General features: G+C 39.3%; 1 protein-coding gene across 9 annotated transcripts in view; it reads right to left on the bottom strand.

The window, feature by feature from the left end:
• Positions 1-1,454: 1,454 nt before the first annotated feature.
• LOC131354896 (bromodomain adjacent to zinc finger domain protein 2B) overlaps positions 1,455-21,747 on the bottom strand; it is a 54,102-nt gene continuing 33,809 nt past the window's right edge. For 3 of the 9 annotated variants that reach the window (XM_058392983.1, XM_058392988.1, XM_058392984.1), the window contains 26 exons: positions 21,382-21,483; positions 20,560-20,770; positions 20,114-20,206; positions 19,720-19,781; positions 19,507-19,572; positions 18,130-18,195; positions 13,499-13,543; positions 13,246-13,278; positions 12,187-12,252; positions 11,772-11,912; positions 11,079-11,333; positions 10,290-10,513; positions 10,109-10,183; positions 9,766-9,997; positions 9,587-9,649; positions 9,324-9,468; positions 8,501-9,159; positions 8,057-8,276; positions 7,801-7,956; positions 7,329-7,489; positions 6,965-7,233; positions 5,967-6,102; positions 5,611-5,757; positions 5,094-5,365; positions 4,738-4,881; positions 1,455-4,088 (listed from right to left, as the gene is read on the bottom strand). In XM_058392983.1, the coding sequence (XP_058248966.1) occupies positions 3,932-4,088; positions 4,738-4,881; positions 5,094-5,365; positions 5,611-5,757; positions 5,967-6,102; positions 6,965-7,233; positions 7,329-7,489; positions 7,801-7,956; positions 8,057-8,276; positions 8,501-9,159; positions 9,324-9,468; positions 9,587-9,649; positions 9,766-9,997; positions 10,109-10,183; positions 10,290-10,513; positions 11,079-11,333; positions 11,772-11,912; positions 12,187-12,252; positions 13,246-13,278; positions 13,499-13,543; positions 18,130-18,195; positions 19,507-19,572; positions 19,720-19,781; positions 20,114-20,206; positions 20,560-20,770; positions 21,382-21,483 (4,200 nt within the window). In that variant the 3' untranslated portion in view covers positions 1,455-3,931. The remainder of the gene's footprint in view (positions 4,089-4,737; positions 4,882-5,093; positions 5,366-5,610; positions 5,758-5,966; positions 6,103-6,964; positions 7,234-7,328; positions 7,490-7,800; positions 7,957-8,056; positions 8,277-8,500; positions 9,160-9,323; positions 9,469-9,586; positions 9,650-9,765; positions 9,998-10,108; positions 10,184-10,289; positions 10,514-11,078; positions 11,334-11,771; positions 11,913-12,186; positions 12,253-13,245; positions 13,279-13,498; positions 13,544-18,129; positions 18,196-19,506; positions 19,573-19,719; positions 19,782-20,113; positions 20,207-20,559; positions 20,771-21,381; positions 21,484-21,747) is intronic. The other 6 variants (XM_058392987.1, XM_058392992.1, XM_058392985.1 and 3 more) reach the window with 6 other exon arrangements.

Raw genomic sequence — 21,747 nt, 5'->3', positions numbered from 1 at the left:
AGATGAACACATCTGGAGGAGAACACTACTTTCCGAAATCTGTATACATGAGCTAACTGATGATGAGCCAACCTTCCTATCCAAAGAGCAAGGATAATAATACTCTCAGGAAGACAGGCCAGTGTATGATCTATGAGAAACAGATCCAGAATAAACAGAAATCCACAATCCCTTTATAATCGCATGGATATCTAATTAATTAAATGTTGTCATAAACATTCATACACAGAGACTGGTCATTCTGCCTTCTAGTGCCTCACTGCATGTCTGACTCCAACTCATTTGCAGGCTACATTGTGGTTGTGGTTCAGTGCAAAGCCTAAGTGCTATGATTCAAGAAAACATTTTTGATGTGTTAACCAATCTTTCCACACATTACCTCTACACTATATGACCAAAAATGTGAAGACCTGACCATGACACTCATATTATGTGCTTGTTGAACATCCCATTCCCAAGCCGTGGGTGTCAATATGGGGATGGTCCTTTGCTAGCTGCTGTAAAAAGATTTCTGTGAGGCTGTGTCTCCATTCAGACACCAGAGCATTAGTAAAGATGAAGGCACTGATGAAGGCTTGGCATACAGTCTGCACAAGGGCATAGTCATGCTGGAACAGGTTTGGATTATGTCCCTTACATCCAGTGAAGAGTAATCACATGTAATGCTACAACACACACAGGCATTCGAGATCATTCTGCTCTTCCAACTTTGTGGCAACAGTTTGGAGAGGGCCCACATATGGCTGTGTGTTTTAACACTTTGCAATCCAACTTGGCTCTTTGTCGTCAGTCGTTACAGATTGATGTCTGAACACATTCTGCTCAAGGCACATCAGTGTGTGTGGTAATGAATTAATTAAAGAAACTTGTTTCCAATGTTCTGTGCAAAAATAAATAAATAAATAAATAAATAAATAAAATGCCAATCCAGAAGTTCCCAATCCTGGTCATGGACTATCTCCTGTCCTAAATGTTCTCCTTGCTGTAAGACACACTTCAAAACAGAAAGGAGGATTAGTCACTTGAAGCTGAAAGTTTGGGAGCAGAGTAAAGCAAAACGGTTTAGAGACACTTCCCGTGTTTACCTGGAATCCTTCTTATTCCCAGCATACTCCAGTGTTTCATGATGTTGGACTTCAACTTTATACAGAATGTTGAATGATATGTTAATTATTCTTCTCTCACTAACACACGGCTGAACAGATTTTTAGCTTTAGTTGTGTACGACCATGTGATAGAGTGAACCATGGTGATGGAAGCACACCAAGACACAGTACTTGACAATAAAGGTGATTCTGATTCACAGATTCAGCAGAGGAAGAGGTAAATGTTTGGGTTCCGAGCAGCTCACTGGAATTAGATGTTTGGATATCTCATTTTACTGAAGCAGGTTTGCGTCATAACATATTACTCCATTGGTGCAGAAGACAGTAAAAATAATTATCAATTTTTATTTAGTACGGTAAAAAAAACAAAAGCCACTGAAACATTGATGCCAACAGTCTCTAGCAGTGATTATATATAAAACATTCAGTTATCCAATGATACAGCTCCAGGTTCGATCCCAGTTACTATCTGTGTGGAGTTTCAGATGTTCTCCTCGCGTCTGTGTTGGGTTTTTCGGGGTTCTCTGGTTTCCTTCTGCTGCCCAAATGCATGCTGGAAAGTGGACTGAGTATGCTGAAGTTTCTACTTTATAGTAAGTCAAATCCAGGGTGTATTCCCATCCAGTTTTACAGGAGGCTCTGGATCCTCTGGTTCCACCATGAAACTGACCAAGATAAAGTGCTTACTGAAGATGAATGAATGGAATGAATGTATCCATTTATCTTCTGTAACTGCTTTATGGTCATTTTAAGCACACAGTGGCCACAACAATCTTTAGATCCAACAGGCAGGGATATATTATTACATGCTGTAGAATAAATTAGTTTACACCTTTACTACTTTTGGTTAGATACTTTAATCCTGGCTGTTCCAATAGCTGCATCCAATTAGTCCAGAATGGAGCCTTTATTTTCTATGAAGTTCACCAGCAATGAAATAGCCTTTCTAATATGTTTAGGATACAGAGGCAGCTCCAGTCTAGGCTTTAATTCCATGTGAAAATCTGTGAGGTATTAGACATAGAGCTCTGTTGCACCAGCTTTCTCATGTAATCATCAGATTTGTTGATGGTGCTTCATAGGATACGTTATAGGATAAGTCTCAGGGAGTTGTAGTATTTGTACTTGTCCTGGTGCTACTGTTTATTCATGCGGTCGTCCCTAGGCCTGGTGGAGTCTCCATTTACACAGAAACAACACTAGAGCATGCATGCTGTAATAAGATTTTGTTCTTGTGTGCAGTTTTGTTTAACCCAGCCTCCGTTAGGTACCCAAGAACTTCTATGCTTATAACTTATCTTGCTGATGCAGTGGATAACATCACCTGGTCTCTTATCACTTACTGTACTGATAGACTCTGAATGTCCTTGTACTCTATGCGAACTACTTTCCATATCATGTTAATAAATTTATACCACTGACTATCTCCCACGATGACACTTTATGACTGCACACTCTTTAAAAGCGCTCTAATCCACTCATTTCTGGGAAAGGAGTGTTCATCTGTAGCATAAGAATTCCATTCTATATGAACAATTAAAGCACGACACACTTCAAACGCACCCAAAACTATTACCATGACCTGTTTTGTGTTCTCACAACCCCCAGATGAATATCTGTACTTCCTGCCTATCAAATCATATCTAGTGTTGCCCAGAAAAGGTTTTTTTTTTTTTGGTCCCCTCTGTAATGTGTTCTCATGGAGATTTTTACATGATCCTGTTGTCTCTATACCTGGAGCAACAAGACCTATACCTGGATTTCTGTAAAGCTGCTTTGTTTCAATTTTTATTAAAAAAAAAAAAAAAAAAGTGCTACATCTCATATCAACATTTTGCACCAACTTGAACTAAAAAATAAAACGTGTACTTCAAATAAGATTCATTGCTATGTTTCAAACCTCATGTCTACACATTAATGCCATGAGATGCCTTAATGCTACACTTTCTCTATGCTCCATGCCTAAACATCAACTCTATGATTTAACCATACTTTTACAACCCCACAGATTAATACTATATCGCAACACATTACGCGCTATGCTAAATTTCAACTCTTTCTAGATTCATACGTTTGTGTATTTTGGCATTTTGATTCAGTCCCAGTATGATCGCTTTTCTTTCTTTCTCATTTTCTGCATTAAATTAAGATTTTAAAAGTAATGCTACTTACATACAACAGAAAAAAAAATAAATGGCAAAGAACATGTTTGCAAAATTGCACACATACATATTGTTAGACATGTAGACACTATGTACACACTTCTACTAGTCTCTGTTCTTCAATGGTCAAAACATTTTTTTTGCTAATTCAGTTTTACAGCAATACTGTGACAAGTTTCCTGGTACCATTAAAGCACCATAACAGTGTAAACATTTTTTTTAAATATATATATTTCAGTAAAAATGCTTTAATGCATTTTAAAATGTTCTTCCTTTTCATAGAAAAAGAATACCAAATTAATTATAAATAAAAAAAAAAAATACAATACATTCACTATAATAGTAAACTTTATATTAGAAAAAGGGGGGGGGGGAGAACATCGAGTATATTTTACAGAGTGGAAAGTTCTTATCAGTCCCATCTGTAAATGATAAAAGTTCTGTAAAGAAACAGAATTTGTATTGCACTTAAAGAGACACCCTATTTTATTGGAAACGTCATCAAACCGCACCATATCAACCATGAGGACTTGCTGAACTGCTTGTACAGCTCATTATGGAAACCAGTGATGTGAGTGGGTAAAGGATAAATTTGAAGAGGCCTTGCTTGATCACAGATTTAAAGTCAACTGCATTCGTCAGAGACTTTCCTCTCAGTAGATTTTAGTTGATCCGTTTCAAGAGCTCGGTCCATCTGCGCTGAAAAAACCTCCTCATACTGTGTCCCGCTCGTCCAATGTCTGAATCATCCTCGTTGAACTTTTCACAGTTCTCGAAAACCAAGTTAACGTCAATGATAAACGTCTCCAGATTCAGGTATCTGAAAATGCAAAACACACCCTTAATCAAGATCACTTTTAGGACTTCCAAGAATATGCCCGGTCTATAGCATCTGCTTCCCGAACAGCCTTACTTTAGGAAAAAAGCAAGACCAAAATTCCAGTAAGTGAATTACAGCTGCTGAAGTCAATACATCCTTCAAAAGCTCTATATGAGTGGCGGTCTATGAAAACAAACTGAATTCCTGATATGTTATTTTTTTCATTTTCTACCTACCTTGACACCAAACCATAAATATACTTGATGAAGAAGAAACATTCAACAAAGAGCATATTGGGTAAAGAGGCAGTTTAAAAACAGCCTAAAAATGTCTTGCTAACTAAAGTTCAAGGCTATGACCACAGGGAAATGGACGTAGGCCTCGGCAATTCTGTCTGCAGTCAGATACTGGGACATTTTCTCTTTTTACATGTAGAGGTACTTAGATTTTAACGCTAAAACCTTACTTATGCTTCAATACATGCAAACGAGAAACACACTCAGGAAAAAACTGTAGTTCTCGGCCCTATATATTAGAGAAAATGTTAATCTTGCAATATAAAGGTTTTTCCCAGGCCGTCACACATGTGAATTAATTTTCACATTTACTAATATGTAAATGATGTTGTTGTTTGTGCAGAGATACATACTGGCTGTTGGAAAGTTTCTCCTGTATGGTGGAGAAGTCCATGGGTTTCTTGATGACTTTGCGGTATCCAGGGACTGATTTGGGATTGACCGGGGTCATAAATGGCCAGGCGTCCTGATGAGTTTGCAGCTCTGCCAAAAGCAATCTGCAGAAAAATAACATACACATGACATTTTAGATTAGTAAAAGACAAATAAAAACCAATCAAGATATTTAGATTTATATATTATATTTAAAATCATGTATTTTAAGTGCTATATATAAACAAAGGCTTGATTATATTGAATACATGTGTACAGATATACAGTGGCTGATGTGCTGTCCATGCATGTTCACATGGAGTGAAGTGTCTGATACCTGCAGAGCTCCAGGTCTTTACTGTTGTCTCGGGTTGCTTTAGAAATTTCCTGCGTAGTGGTGTTGGTGCATACGCTGTCCTCCATTTTTCTTTTCCTTTTCTCCTTTCCTCCTTTCTTGGGTGTGCTGTTGGCACTGGTGCTGGCTGTGTCATTCTCTGAGCCGTCTCCTGTCACACAGGCTTTCTTGCTGCGTTTGGCTCCAGACGGTTTGTCGCCCCCTCCGCTGTTGCGACTGGCCTGCTTCTTACTCTTCTGAGGCGAGTCACTTGCCTGCAGAGACGGCATGAGAGGGGGAAGATAGATGATTACATTAAAATGGAAAAAAAGAGACAAAAAACAAAATCACAAGGTTGTGTTTTGGAAAGAATTTTATGGTTCAGGTCACCAGCATTGAACATTTTGTGCATCTCTGTGTTTAAATTGAACATTCTGTCATGCATCACATTAACGATGACATCAAAATAATTTTTTTTGTGGTATTGTTTTTTTCCAACTCAAAGCACAGCTTCCCTAACCTTGGCTATGCAGGAAGGGCAGAACCAATCTCCCTCAGGGATAGTAGTGATTTGGGGATTATGGCAGTACGTGTGGCATCCTTTATCACAGCCATCACACAACAGCAGCAGCTCTTCATTGTCCCCCTTCTGGCATAACTGGCAGTACTGACAGCAACACAACACAGCACTGACACTCAGCATTATCAGGGAACAAAGCACAGCTCCTCCTGCCATTCATAGATCCTCATTATGACTACCATAATTGCCCTTATCTATTCTCTAAATGGGAAGAATTGCCAATTGGAATAAAATAATATTATTTAATTAATTCAGAACTTCTATTGACTGTTCCAGTGTAGATGCATCTTCCTCACCACTTTCATGATGGATCTCTCCCACGCAATAGAACGCTGTAACTGCTGCAGACAGATTGAAAGCTGGGCACCACTACGCACTTCATGCAGGGCTTTCCTCCACAGCTTCATCCCAGGTGCCAATTCTTCTACACCTCTGTAGAATGAAAGCAAAAAAGATCAACACTCACTGAACAGAGAGAACATACACAGCCATGCTCAGTCTTAATTGCAGTGCCTAGATACACTCCCAAAAGGCACAACACTATTTTATATATATTTTTTTGGTCCTTTAAGGCCAGAAACACAACACGCATGTAAACGAGTGCACAACAGAGCTGAGGCATCTGCAAGGCAGCGAAATCAGCACAAGACAATGAATTACGCCTTTACAGCATACATGTACCAACTACTGATTATATACACTCTGTTATTTAGTATCCACAACACTGACATCTTAGACATATCTTCAAAACCCCTGCCTTTTATTCAGCAGGAGGCTGCCTGAATAGGCAGAAATTCTTTGCAGTTTTTCCAATTTCAGTGGATAGATAAAGACAGACATTGGCTCAAATTTTCTGGACTAATTTGAAATCTCTGTTAGAGGAAGAAATTTCATTTCTCTTTAAGGGATGAGAGATTTAATTTCACCAAACATGACAGACCAAGAACCACACAAATCTTTTTTCCTAATTCTGGTGAGTATATCTATCTTGTTCTGAATAGCTTGTGGCAGCTAAAATGTCAAACCCTGTCAATCCAACCAAGTGTACAATATACCAATGTGATGCAACCAAATATAATGAAGTCATTCAGAGTGCAACTGCAGGTCATATACACAGAGCAGTGAGAGGAGAGAAGGTGACAGGTAGCAGGTGGAAGATGGAAGACCAGCCAGTATGAGTGGCAGGATCTTAAGAGAGAGAGAGACAGAGCGTGAGAGAGAGATAGAGAGCGAGCCCAAGGGTACAGGCAAAGGAGTACAATGTTGGAGGCAACTAAGATGCTGGATGACCTACCCATCACACTCAGCACTAGCTGTTGTTGCTGGAGCCGGTATGCTAACTATACCCCGGTTATCCAGAGTGACCTGGATGGTGGTGCTTAAGGGACTCTTCAGGTACCTTCTCTCGATGTTCCTTTCGAGCTCAAACAGGCGCACCACTGCAACGTCCAGTGGGTTATTGGCACGTCGCACAATGTCTGTGCTTTCATTCTTGCCTACAGCCTTGTGCTCGTAATAGAGCAGGTCTTCCCTCTCCGACTGTGGCTCTGTGGGCATCCAGCCCTGATTAAAAGAAAAGACAGGAAAATGTACCTGGGCACCCAAATGTCTATTTGATAAAATTGATAGAATCAGCAAAAAAACAAAGAGACATTTACTTTAACTTGTAGGCTGGAAGAGGTGACTCTGCGCTCCAGCTCTTCCACCTGTTGCAGCACAGCAATGTCCATATCCATGGCATGCTCCTCAACACACCATCTCTGCACAGTCTCCTCACACACCTGGCTCTGCTCCAGCTCACATACATCAATCACGGCAGCTAGACACATACAGAGACCAATGGCTGTATCTACAAATCGCCCAAAATCAGTTAGGTGCAATTTATTTTTTAAATATATAAGCTGTGTTGTGGAGATAAAAACTACGTGACCATATCAGCTGTAAACTGTTTAGATAGCACAAAGTGCCAGTGAGAAACACATAAATAGAAGAGACTCTATATAGCCACATTAATTGCATAGCATCTCGATGATTTTAAATTACGAAACTTAAAAACTTTATTACAGGTCTAGAAACTCTTTAGCACATCACAATGCACATCTTTAATCATCAGTGACACATTGGATTTACCATCTTTGTTCTTGGCACAGACTTGAGTGAGGAACTCCATGTGTTTCTGGATTTGTTTCTGTAGGAGTCTTTCTCTGATCCCACGCGGGTGACAGGCACTCACTATACGGCCTAGCTCTTCAGAACTGGACACCCTCCACCACCCGGTGAGCATCTCTACAACATGCACCCATAATACATGTGAGCAGGCATTCAAATCACAGAAGCAAAATCTTGAGATTTCAAATGAATGCAGACATCATTGGAGCTCTCCTACCTTCTGGAATAGGCTGTGGGGTGGGTAAGTCCTGGCTTTTGACCATTTCTAGAGCAGGAGATTTCTCACTCTTTGGTACTGGGGACTCACTGTTACTGGTGGCCATACTGGTGGTCAAGAGGGGGTCCCCTAGTCTTGGGAACATGCCCTTTAAGGACATATTTGCACTCATCGCTTCAGGTTGCCAGAGAGAAAAAGGCAGACCCATCATGTTTTTCATCTGTAAAAACAAAAGAAAAAAAAGGAACACACTCTTAAATGGCAGTTTACGGTTTCCCCAACCTAACAATTACATGAAGGCACATTTTAGAAAAATAAATAAAGAGAGAAAGAGTTTATAACTAATTTGCATAAAATTGAGAAAAATCATCCTGTCTTCTTTTTCTTTTGTTGCCATCATTTTGTCATTTGCGTGTGTGAATGCAGGGTAAACAGCTCACATACCTGAAGTTCTTTTATCAAAATGTTACTGACTGATGCAGTAGCAGAGGGGCTGACAGAAGAGGTGGTATTCTGACTATTGCCGGAGAAAGCAGAGGTAGACTGGGTCATGCTGTTGCTGGTTGTAGGTGATGAGGCTTTGGCACTGCAGGATGATGGATTTGGAGAACTGGTTGTCAAAGTAAACTTGTCACATGGTGAACGTGGCAGCAGGCTGAACCAGTGACAATGTTTCTCTGCCAGAGCCCGATAGAGTTGGTCACTGTGCAGAGGATGCTGCAGGTTGTCTATATGGGCATGGTTTAGTAGGAGAGTGCTGACCTCCGATTTTATTTCCTGGTTTATGTTAGTAGAGAGGCTGTTGAGTAACACTGTTGAAGTGTTTGAAGGTAAGTGGGGAACAGCGGAAATTACACCTTGAGGATCACTGCCGGACTTCTTCGCTACCTCGAGCAGTTTGCTGAGTTTGGAAAAAGAGCTTGGCTTCTGCAGGAACAGATTGAACAAGCCATTCTCCTGCTGGATATCCTGAGAAGCATTTTCATGCTTAGTCTGTGGGCTGTCATGAGGTTTCTTAGCTGGTATTTCTGTGGGTTCCTCTTTCACTGAAATCCACTGAGTACTCTGCAACTTCTCAGACTCTTGCTGAACCCCTTGTGGATCTGGAAAAAAACAAAAACACAGTCATCATATGACTTCACACATGGAATTCCCAATAAAAAAATATTAGGAATATTTGTTCTATAGTGCTCATTAAAACATTTATACATTTTAATTGCCAGTGAGTGTTGAAGTGACCATTAAAAATAAAATATGTTATTCTTACCCTCTCTACTCACTGTACTCTCAACAAACACCCCTCCACAATGAGGAAGGGCCCAGTAGCGTCTCTTATAGCGATCCTGTCCTAGCATCATCGACTGCAGGGAGTGTGAGGACTCAAACAGTTTACGCCGGAGCAGAAGCTGTTGCTACAAAGGACACACAAAGTGATGCCATTAAAATTATGTAGTGCATCTTTTACCATCAAATAAACTGATAATAATAATGACAATACTAATAATTATAATAATTAACACTTTTACTTACCTTGGTTAATTTCTCGATCTGTTTCTCTAGCTCTTCTACACTGGCTGTTTGATCCTCATCATCCTGAAAAAAAACCATACAAACAGCTATTGAAATGAAACAGACAGCAGTCTAATGATTACAGCACGCAAACCATGACAAACATTTGAAGATTTTTGACTCAATATGCTCCTACATACCTCTTCCTCACATGTCTCAGTTTTCTTTCGTTTCTTCCCTCCGTCTTCCTCTTCATCCTCCTCCTCCTCTCCTTGATCATTACTGTCATCGTCCTCATCATCATCTTCCTCAATGCCACCGACCTTTCTCTTGCGTTTGTGACCGTTGGTAGGTGTTCCTAAAGCCTGGCTCTCTTCGCCTCCTACACTGCTATCACGCTTCCCGGTCCGCTTAGCATAGATGCCTCTCAGTCTACACACACACAATTATATCTTAATTACATGCGTGCGAGCCGACAGTCATTTTACAACCAATTAAAATCTTCAGTTAGTCAAAACTAGATAACTCCTGTGTACAACTTACTTGCGAAGGCTACTCTCAATGACACATTTTTCTCTCCGTAGGTTTGTCATATGCTCAATACTTTTGTCAATTTCCCTGTCAACCAGAAGAAAAGAAATTAAAATGTACCATCATAGTAATTCTGTTAATATTTTGGGGGGGGGTCTTTTTCTGGTATATGTGAAATGTTAAAAGGACTTACGCAACCACACTCCTGCTGCTGGCCAGCTCATTGACCAAGAAAGCCATGATGGAGGCTTTCTGAGTTGGGGTGTGTGCCTGAAAGCCTTTTGTCTTTAAACTTTCTACCAGCAGAGAGAGGTCTGTCTGACTGCAGTGAGCGGCCATGTAGATCTGCAAAATCTCTGACATGTTCTCTCGGTTTATCTCCACACTGGAAACATGCTCACCAAGAGCTGTTTTAGCCTAAAATACAACATACATAAAAGAATAATAATTTAAGGCACAGAGAATAAAGTGACTAATTCTAAATAAATGGCTAAACTGTTTCTTTAAATCTGTTTATGAAATGCTATTTATTTAGTATTTCCAGAAAAATGCACAACTGTCATCTTCAGGATTCACATTACAGTACAAATGATGTGACAAATTAAAAATTAAACTACAGCAAACATAAAACATAGGTTATATAGGTACCATAGAGATAGTATTGCCAGACAAATTCTATATATTAGTTTCCAAATAACATAGCAACATTTGTCATTGTGTTGCTGCAGCCATACAACTCTTAGCACAATTTCTTATGTGTATAATCTTATCAGGTATGTCACCCCAGGGCTTACCTTCCTTATATATATATATATCTAATAACATAATTATTTCTTCAATGTTCTCATCCTATAGTGTGCTTGCTTAAATATGAATACGAAGAACAGCAGCAGTTATTTTGGCATTGTTGGTGTGGGGGGCACAATTTGATCTGAATCCTGTTTAATGAGTGTAGGTTGATGTGTGTGCATGTGTTCCTCACCATTGATCCTGGTGGAAAGCCTGGATCACACACTGCAGCAGAAAGCAGGCCTATGAGCAGATCCTGCAGCTGAGCTGCACTGGGGCACAGGTTGAGAAGTCCTGCCTGCAGCATGTGAAGGGTGGGCAGCTTAATATTGCGGTCCAAACGCAGCACCTTCCCAAAACAGCGGAGGAACTGCATCACCATCAGGCAGTCGCCAAAACAGCTATCCGGTAACAGAAGACCTGGTAACCGCGACAGCTCAGGCAGAGCCTATAGGAGATGATGGGGTGAAAAGATGATGAGGATTATTTTATCTTAGCTAGCTAGCTTAGAATCACAGACAATGTATTTGGCTTTTTACTGATACACAGATTGTTCTGCACTGGAATATTTCCCTTTAAACAAGCAAATTAGCAACTACTGCCAGATTTAATTAACTTATCCAGTATGTAGGGGTCATCTATTGTGCTGTAGTATGTTCTGTTGCCACTAGATGGCAATGTGGTCATCCAAATTTCACAGAACCGTATGGACGCTACTAGACATGGAGTAGGTAATGTAATAGAGGATGCAAATGAAGAACAGAAAACAGAAATCTCTATGAAACAGATGGACTAATCATAAAACATCCATGCAGATTTTTTTTAAAAACTTGCAAGACATTAAATTTTTCGACAGCTGGGGAGTGGGGGATGATTGCACAATTACCTTCTGATCTGGCAGACACAGGTCTTCATTGGGTTTGTTCAGCTCTTTAACCATCTCGAGCTCCAGCCTCCTGAGCTCCAGTTTGCGCTCTTTGTTTAGCCGTTTCTCATCTCTCTTCTCCTGCTTCAGGCGTTCTCTTTCCTGGAGCCAGAGTACACAAGAGACAATAGTTTGTAGCTGAAAGTCATTACTATACAAAACTGACACTTCCAATGTTAATTACTCAAGAAATGAATTTACACATTTATTCAAAGTTTATACACTAAAAAAAAAAAGACAGTTGTGAGGACAAGAGTTAATTGTGTTAACTTTGTGCACACTAGAACAGAACGGAAAGGAAAGAGCTGCTTCACATTTCCTATGTCGCTGAACAAATGTATGTTATTTTAGGATCACCGCATAATTCCTGACATACCTCAGCTCTCTTCCGAGCCTCCATAACTTTTATCAGCATCATGTGCTGCTTTCGCCTCTCTCGCTCCTACGACACCACAAACACACCTTTTACCATCACACAGATGGACATAAAGACATGTATGGCATGACCTTAGCAATAAAGTATAAAAATATACATTAAAATGAAACAAGGCAATTAAGATTAGCTCAAGCACACTAAAGCTAAATCAAGTGTAACAAATGAAAAAGAATAAAGCAACAGGTAGATGTTAGACATACAGTGCAGTGTATGGAGGCAGTATTGCTAAGATGTAAAAAATAAAGCAAATATGCAAAGCCAGTACTGATCTTCAACATCTGTCACTAAAATGCAGAAACTGTTATGGTTCAAACAAGTGTTATTCATTAACCTTAAGTTTTCTACATGCTGTCCTTTAGCGCACAGTCAGCTGAACAAGGGAGGGAGATGTGGGAGAATCCTTCACAATTAGTACTGTGTCTTTCTTCCCAGTTGTTTAACAGAAGTTGTTACTCAAACCGGTCAGACAATAAACTGATTTGAAAGTAGAATTTCTCTACTCATCAGTGCTGGAAAATTGCACAAGCCCAGAATAAACCTGGTATAAACCTATATGATTTGTAAGTGGAGAACAGGTAAAGAGACATTTTGAAAAACTATATTAAAAAAAATTATTATATATCAGTTATTAAAAGTGCAAGGGTACCAACCCATCACATTTGGACAAACGCATCACATTATTTTACAAAAAAAAAAAAATTTTTTTTTTTACAAAAATTATAATTACGAAAACAAGTCAGTGTTTTGGATGTCATGATTTGAGTGAATTACTGATCAACAGAAATCTTTACGTCTTGATAATACTTCTTGATCACTTCTTGGATTATGTATGCTATTTCTCTCTCCCTGGCACAGCCAGAAAATGTACAGTATGTAATATAATGAGAGCCATGCAACGGAAATGTAGGCATGACAGCAGCCTGCTTACGCATTACACAATGGGCAACCACATCACAATAAAGTCACAACGTAGTGGGAGATGTACAAAAGTAAACATACCCATACCATTTCTAGTCTATGCCTCTCCAATTCCTGCCAGAGAGAGTTGGCAAAGAATTAAGAGAGAGACAAAATGACATTTAACCACCTTCATGAGCAGTTCCCAAAGCAGGCGATACAAAAAATACCACAAGAAAGTTAAAAGAACAAGCACTGAATCATGAGAGATATCCAAGGGAGAGCCACAGAACAATGTTTCCGATTAAGTTGCCCTTTAATGCGGACACAAGCTGAAAGACCGGTTACTGCATACCTGCTGCTTCAGAATGAATGCCTGTTGTCTGCGCAGTTCCTTCTCCTAAACACACACATACACACATGGTTTAAGCGAGACGTTTATAGACAACCAAGACAGCATTATTTCTCTCTCTGTCTCTCTTTCCCACACTAATTTTATATATATATATATATATATATATATATATATATATATATATATATATATTTATATATATATATATATATATATATATATATATATATATATATATATATATATATATATATATATATATATATATATACACACACACACACACACACCCAGTCAAAAGTTTGGACACACCTAATTCAATGTATGTTGTTTAGTGACTTATTTTCTACATTCTAGAATACTGGAGATTTCAAAACTATGAAATAACACATGGATTTATGTAATCCATATGTAACGACAACAAAAAATAAGTCAGCTGTTATTTTAAGACACAAAGGTCAGGTGTTCTGGAACAGTTCTTGCAAGAACAGTATTGTCAAGTGCATTTGCAAAACCCATCAAGCACCATGATGAAACTGGCTCACATGAAGACCATCTCAGTAAAGCGAGACCAAAACTTACCTCTGCTGCAGAGGAGAAGTTCATTTAGAGTTACCAGCCTCAGAAATCACCAATTAACAGCATCTCAGATTAGAGCCGTTATGAAGGCTTTACAGAGCATCAGTAGCAGACATCTCAATATCAACTGTTCAAACGACATTATTGTGTATTTAGGCCGCCTTCAGCATCGTTTTACAATGTAGAAAGAAATAAACATCAGGAAAGACCATGGAACTAGATGATGTGTCCAAACTTTTGACTTTTGTATGTATGTATGTATGTATGTATATATGTATATATATATATATATATATATATATATATATATATATATATATATATATATATATATATATATATACACACTATATTGCCAAAAGTATTCGCTCACCTGCCTTGACTCGCATATGAACTTAAGTGACATCCTATTCCTAATCCATAGGGTTCAATATGATGTCGGTCCACCCTTTGCAGCTATAACAGCTTCAACTCTTCTGGGAAGGCTGTCCACAAGGTTTAGGAGTGTGTTTATGGGAGTTTTTGACCATTCTTCCAGAAGCGCATTTGTGAGGTCACACACTGATGTTGGACGAGAAGGACTGGCTCTCAGTCTCCGCTCTAATTCATCCCAAAGGTCTTCTAACGGGTTGAGGTCAGGACTCTGTACAGGCCAGTCAAGTTCATCCACACCAGACTCTGTCATCCATGTCTTTATGGACCTTGCTTTGTGCACTGGTGCACAGTCATGTTGGAAGAGGAAGGGGCCAGCTCCAAACTGTTCCCACAAAGTTGGGAGCATGGAATTGTCCAAAATGTCTTGGTATGCTGAAGCATTCAGAGTTCCTTTCACTGGAACTAAGGGGCCAAGCCCAGCTCCTAAAAAACAACCCCACACCATAATCCCCCCTCCACCAAACTTTACACTTGGCACAATGCAGTCAGACAAGTACCGTTCTCCTGGCAACCGCCAAACCCAGACTCGTCCATCAGATTGCCAGATGGAGAAGCGCGATTCGTCACTCCAGAGAACGCGTCTCCACTGCTCTAGAGTCCAGTGGCGGCGTGCTTTACACCACTGCATCTGACGCTTTGCATTGCACTTGGTGATGTATGGCTTGGATGCAGCTGCTCGGCCATGGAAACCCATTCCATAAAACTCTCTGCGCACTGTTCTTGAGCTAATCTGAAGGCCACATGAAGTTTGGAGGTCTGTAGCGATTGACTCTGCAGAAAGTTGGCGACCTCTTCGCACTATGCGCCTCAGCATCCGCTGACCCCGCTCCGTCAGTTTACGTGGCCTACCACTTCGTGGCTGAGTTGCTGTCGTTCCCAAACACTTCCACGTTCTTATAATACAGCTGACAGTTGACTGTGGAATATTTAGGAGCGAGGAAATTTCACGACTGGACTTGTTGCACAGGTGGCATCCTATCACAGTTCCACGCTGGAATTCACTGAGCTCCTGAGAGCGACCCATTCTTTCACAAATGTTTGTAAAAATAGTCTGCATGCCTAGGTGCTTGATTTTATACACCTGTGGCCATGGAAGTGATTGGAACACCTGATTCTGATTATTTGGATGGGTGAGCGAATACTTTTGGCAATATAGTGTAATATATATATATATATATATATACACACATATACATACACATACATACATATATATACACACACACACACACACACCCAGTCAAAAGTTTGGACACACCTAATTCAATGTATGTTGTTTAGTGACTTATTTTCTACATTCTAGAATACTGGAGATTTCAAAACTATGAAATAACACATGGATTTATGTAATCCATATGTAACGACAACAAAAAATAAGTCAGCTGTTATTTTAAGACACAAAGGTCAGGTGTTCTGGAACAGTTCTTGCAAGAACAGTATTGTCAAGTGCATTTGCAAAACCCATCAAGCACCATGATGAAACTGGCTCACATGAAGACCATCTCAGTAAAGCGAGACCAAAACTTACCTCTGCTGCAGAGGAGAAGTTCATTTAGAGTTACCAGCCTCAGAAATCACCAATTAACAGCATCTCAGATTAGAGCCGTTATGAAGGCTTTACAGAGCATCAGTAGCAGACATATCTCAATATCAACTGTTCAAACGACATTATTGTGTATTTAGGCCGCCTTCAGCATCGTTTTACAATGTAGAAAGAAATAAACATCAGGAAAGACCATGGAACTAGATGATGTGTCCAAACTTTTGACTTTTGTATGTATGTATGTATATATATATATATATATATATATATATATATATATATATATATATATATATATATATATATATATATATATATATATATATATATATATACACACACTATATTGCCAAAAGTATTCGCTCACCTGCCTTGACTCGCATATGAACTTAAGTGACATCCTATTCCTAATCCATAGGGTTCAATATGATGTCGGTCCACCCTTTGCAGCTATAACAGCTTCAACTCTTCTGGGAAGGCTGTCCACAAGGTTTAGGAGTGTGTTTATGGGAGTTTTTGACCATTCTTCCAGAAGCGCATTTGTGAGGTCACACACTGATGTTGGACGAGAAGGACTGGCTCTCAGTCTCCGCTCTAATTCATCCCAAAGGTCTTCTAACGGGTTGAGGTCAGGACTCTGTACAGGCCAGTCAAGTTCATCCACACCAGACTCTGTCATCCATGTCTTTATGGACCTTGCTTTGTGCACTGGTGCACAGTCATGTTGGAAGAGGAAGGGGCCAGCTCCAAACTGTTCCCACAAAGTTGGGAGCATGGAATTGTCCAAAATGTCTTGGTATGCTGAAGCATTCAGAGTTCCTTTCACTGGAACTAAGGGGCCAAGCCCAGCTCCTAAAAAACAACCCCACACCATAATCCCCCCTCCACCAAACTTTACACTTGGCACAATGCAGTCAGACAAGTACCGTTCTCCTGGCAACCGCCAAACCCAGACTCGTCCATCAGATTGCCAGATGGAGAAGCGCGATTCGTCACTCCAGAGAACGCGTCTCCACTGCTCTAGAGTCCAGTGGCGGCGTGCTTTACACCACTGCATCTGACGCTTTGCATTGCACTTGGTGATGTATGGCTTGGCTGCAGCTGCTCGGCCATGGAAACCCATTCCATAAAACTCTCTGCGCACTGTTCTTGAGCTAATCTGAAGGCCACATGAAGTTTGGAGGTCTGTAGCGATTGACTCTGCAGAAAGTTGGCGACCTCTTCGCACTATGCGCCTCAGCATCCGCTGACCCCGCTCCGTCAGTTTACGTGGCCTACCACTTCGTGGCTGAGTTGCTGTCGTTCCCAAACACTTCCACGTTCTTATAATACAGCTGACAGTTGACTGTGGAATATTTAGGAGCGAGGAAATTTCACGACTGGACTTGTTGCACAGGTGGCATCCTATCACAGTTCCACGCTGGAATTCACTGAGCTCCTGAGAGCGACCCATTCTTTCACAAATGTTTGTAAAAATAGTCTGCATGCCTAGGTGCTTGATTTTATACACCTGTGGCCATGGAAGTGATTGGAACACCTGATTCTGATTATTTGGATGGGTGAGCGAATACTTTTGGCAATATAGTGTAATATATATATATATATATATATATATATATATATATATATATATATATATATATATATATATATATATATATACATATATATATACACACACATATATATACATATATATATACATATATATATATATATATATATATATATATACACACACACACATATATACACACACATATACACACACACATATACACACACACACATATATATATACACACATATACACATACACACACTTGATTGGCCCAGTGTGGCAGCTTCAGATACAGGTGTGTTTGAGTGTGTATCCAAGTGTGGTGATGTGGAAAGGCAGGAGTTACTTAAACACAGAGAGCCTTAGTCTGTGCTGTTATTAATTTAGAACATGTCTACTTGTCACATATGAGGAATATCTGAAGCCACACAAGTATGGACCAACTGAGTTCATTAGACTAACACACACACACAAGCAATAAAAACACAAAGAACAAAGTATAATCACCATCACCTTCATTCGTTTCTCAGCTTCTACCGTTTTTGCATTGATGGCCTCCTCCTTCTTTTTCCTTTTTGCCTAAAAAACAGAAAAAGATGATTTATCCATCAAACTAAATAGCAGAAAATAAGCACTAATCTATCCTTAGTGTTTAGCCTTAGCTGTTTGTTTCATAGTAAATTTACTTTTCTATTAAATTTATACAGATAGTATGGGATTTTTGAGCCTATACATTTGAGCCTATACATTCTGCGCACACACACACACACAGTTAACAGAGAATCACAGACTCAGCTCGCAAAATTTAGTTTACCCACTAGGAGTCAGAAGAGTTTAGTCCATACACAGGGAAAACATTTTCCTGGTGATATAATATGCAGTGTACTTGAATGTAATGATGCAGAAACATTACAAACAAAAGCACCATGTATTTGGGTTCCTGCTTGTTAATATTAAGCTCATATTACATAATGTTTTCTGGAAACCACTCGATGTTTTAGCGGTAAACATGTAATACTATTTGTGTACCAATTTCACATGTAAAAAGACCTGTAAATTTGAACCGGTCATCAATGCAATTAAGATGGAGAGAGAAAACTGAACATACTTCAGCTGAATCTTCATGTTTTAAAGTTGTAATTCAAATATCTTATTGTCACTGAAATATACATAATATACAGTTCATTGCTAGATTACCTGAATATCTGGGGGGGGGAATGTCAAAACATTAGTCAATTATAAAAACTATATAATTCTGCTGCAGCCCTGCTTCCAAGTCAGAAAATGTGGTCTGGTGAGAGATTTTTATTTCACAATACATTTAAAATACTCTTGCTAGTTGACAAAGTTGTGTTTATCAGCAATCTGAACAGTGGGGTTGAGGTCTTCCTGTGTTGTGAGGGTGTGGGCGAGGACACTGAACTCCTTTCTGCAGAATTGGCTGATTAATATTGCAAACACACTCCAGGTCAGAAGCCAATCACTCTTTCAGCCCATTAACTTGAACATGACAAAACACTTCAGGAGATTTAAAGAGAGGCATAACAGAGAAACTATAATTAGGTTTAGATTTAAATTTGTAATTGCATGCTTTACAAGTGGCTGTTAATGTGGCTTATCAAGTGTGACATCTTCACACTATGGGCAACAAAACAGGAGACAAATCTGAGCTTGTTTAGTTTTAAAATTTCTTTTCAACAATGCTGTAGCCATCTGTCATGTGCATAAAAAAATACTCAGTGAAGAGAATAAGATTTTATCAAACGCAATATTTTAGGTTTATTTTATTTAGTTTTAAGGGGTTTTTTTTGTATCATTTCTATGATTAGTGCCATTATATTTCTGATCTGGATCATAGTTCAGCTTCACTACACATGCGTATGTTTTTACCTCGAGTATCTGCTGCGCTCGAAGCTCCTTCTCGACACGCATTTGTTCAAGTCTCCTGACCTTCTCCTATTAGCGAGAGATGGAAAAGAAAAACAAGAAAAAACAAATGAAAGCAAAAACAAGACCAAGATCAAGTAGCTGTTGACTGTTGACTAGTTGGAGGACAAGTGGAAACATGGGCATCTTCTGAGAGGTGGTGGTGTGATCCTTTACCTGCTGCTTCAGAATCTTCAGCTGCTCTTTCTGCTTGCGTTTCTCCTCTGCTGCCAGCAGGGCTGCAATGATATAACACATGCTTAGACTTAAACTGATTAAACTGTGATTAACTCTACATTTAGAGATTTATTTTGACTCGGAGGTTTTGCAAAATGACACCCTGTTATAGTGAGAGTGAGTCACATTGGCGTTTATGAACATGAGTAAATTGGGACAATGCAGTAGGTTTGGCTTTAAATCTGGTAATAAGTAACGTGTGCAGTGATATCTGACTCATAAAAGATCATCTGAATCTAAGCAGCCACGCACAGGGTTTATAAGTGTACTGTATACACTGAAGGAATTCTAAAGGACATGCTCAGCTGATCTTTCAGCAGTGTAACAGCTTTACCTTTCTGTCTTTTGGCCTCTTTAGCAGCTTGTGCAAGAGCCCGTTTTTCCAACTTTCTCATCATCTTTATCTGAGCAGCTTGCCGTGCAATCTCTGACCCAAAGAAAACAGGAAGTGGAAAGTGAATGTTCATTTGCTCTTTGCCTAACAATGTCCAAAAAGCTAACAAGTCACAAAAAATACAGGAACCATACCGCTTTTGCCTGATGGGATTAACAATATGTGTGTTGTAATGATAAGTGTTACTACAGGCAATAATTTCAGAGTATCCCTCTTTATTTTACAAACTATAGTAAAGGATTTTGTACCGCTCAAATGACCTATTCCTGATGCATATGTTATTTCAAATATTCTGTGTTTGCAGCTTGAGTAGCCTTATTCTATCATTTTAAAAGAGCTATAGCGTGAGCAGAATCCTGAGGGCGATGGAAAAATTGGAACCTCACCCTGTGCCTCTAGTTTCCGCTGTAGTTTAATCAATGTAGCATTAGCCACGTCAGTGTCACCCAAACTAGTTGGTCTTCTTTTCCTTTGGTGAGAATGGAAGGGATCATCAGTACGCTGAAGCTCCAGACTCTTAGGACGTCCTCGATGTGTCTCCATTGCCAAGATGCAAGGAACAACCTCGTCCTCTTTCAGCAAGCACCACTGCAAACCCTGGACATTTTCAGGACATAATCAGCCCAGACAACACAAATCAGCATTATAGGAACAACAATATGTGCAGAACAACTCATCCTATAGTTAATAATAGGGAACATAAATTTATCACAAAAAAAAATCTCTTATCAGGCATTCGAAAAGGTGTTTAACATCGCCAGAGCAACAAGCTTCTTGTCAAAAATCTTTCAATTCTTATCCCCCACCTACATTCTGGCTTGCACAGCATTTTGCACATTTTTTTTTTACATTTTCCGCAAACTCCAACTCTGCAACGGTCAGACTGTTTGTGAGTGAGAACTAGTAGCTAATCCTACCACTGGAGGTGGAAATAATAGTGTTATAATCTTGTTAACACAGGAGCTAAAAGCTGACCTTTTAGTAGCCTGTTCAGTCAAGAGGTTGGTTCATATCATTACAGAAAGCAGTGTTTCCTGTTCTGCTATTTTTTAAAATGTTCCATTCTTTAAATGTTGCATAACTCTTTCTTAACTGTCAAAATTGTTCACGCATACAGGATTACAACAGACCTTCTAATGCAGTCGGACCGAATAATATTGCTTAAGACCGAAATGAGAGCAGTGAACAGAAAATGAATAGTAAATCACCTCAGGTCCTTCTCGAGCTTCATAGAAGTTGCCAACCCTTATTTTAGCACTGAAGCTAAAATGGTCACGTGTGATTTCATTTATTCCATTTCTTGCTAAGTACTGCAAACATACAAGAGAGACGCACAGCATAAGTAAAGCCTTACCAAAATACTTACCTAATTTAGATACAGTTCGGTAATATCTACTATTAGAAACACAAACATTAGATTATATATATTAATCCCATATCCAGTTTATGGGGATTTTATCACAGTTTATACCACAGTACTGCTGAAATCTCAAATTTGCTTGACCACATTGTGCTTAAACATCCATAAAGATTTGACAATAGTGGCAGCTGTAATTTTAACCTCAGTGTTATAT

Source organism: Hemibagrus wyckioides, linkage group LG06, assembly GCF_019097595.1.
Source record: "Hemibagrus wyckioides isolate EC202008001 linkage group LG06, SWU_Hwy_1.0, whole genome shotgun sequence".
Taxonomy (NCBI): domain Eukaryota; kingdom Metazoa; phylum Chordata; class Actinopteri; order Siluriformes; family Bagridae; genus Hemibagrus; species Hemibagrus wyckioides.
Note: the sequence above shows the minus strand (reverse complement) of the source record. Positions and strands in the feature narration are given on the sequence as shown.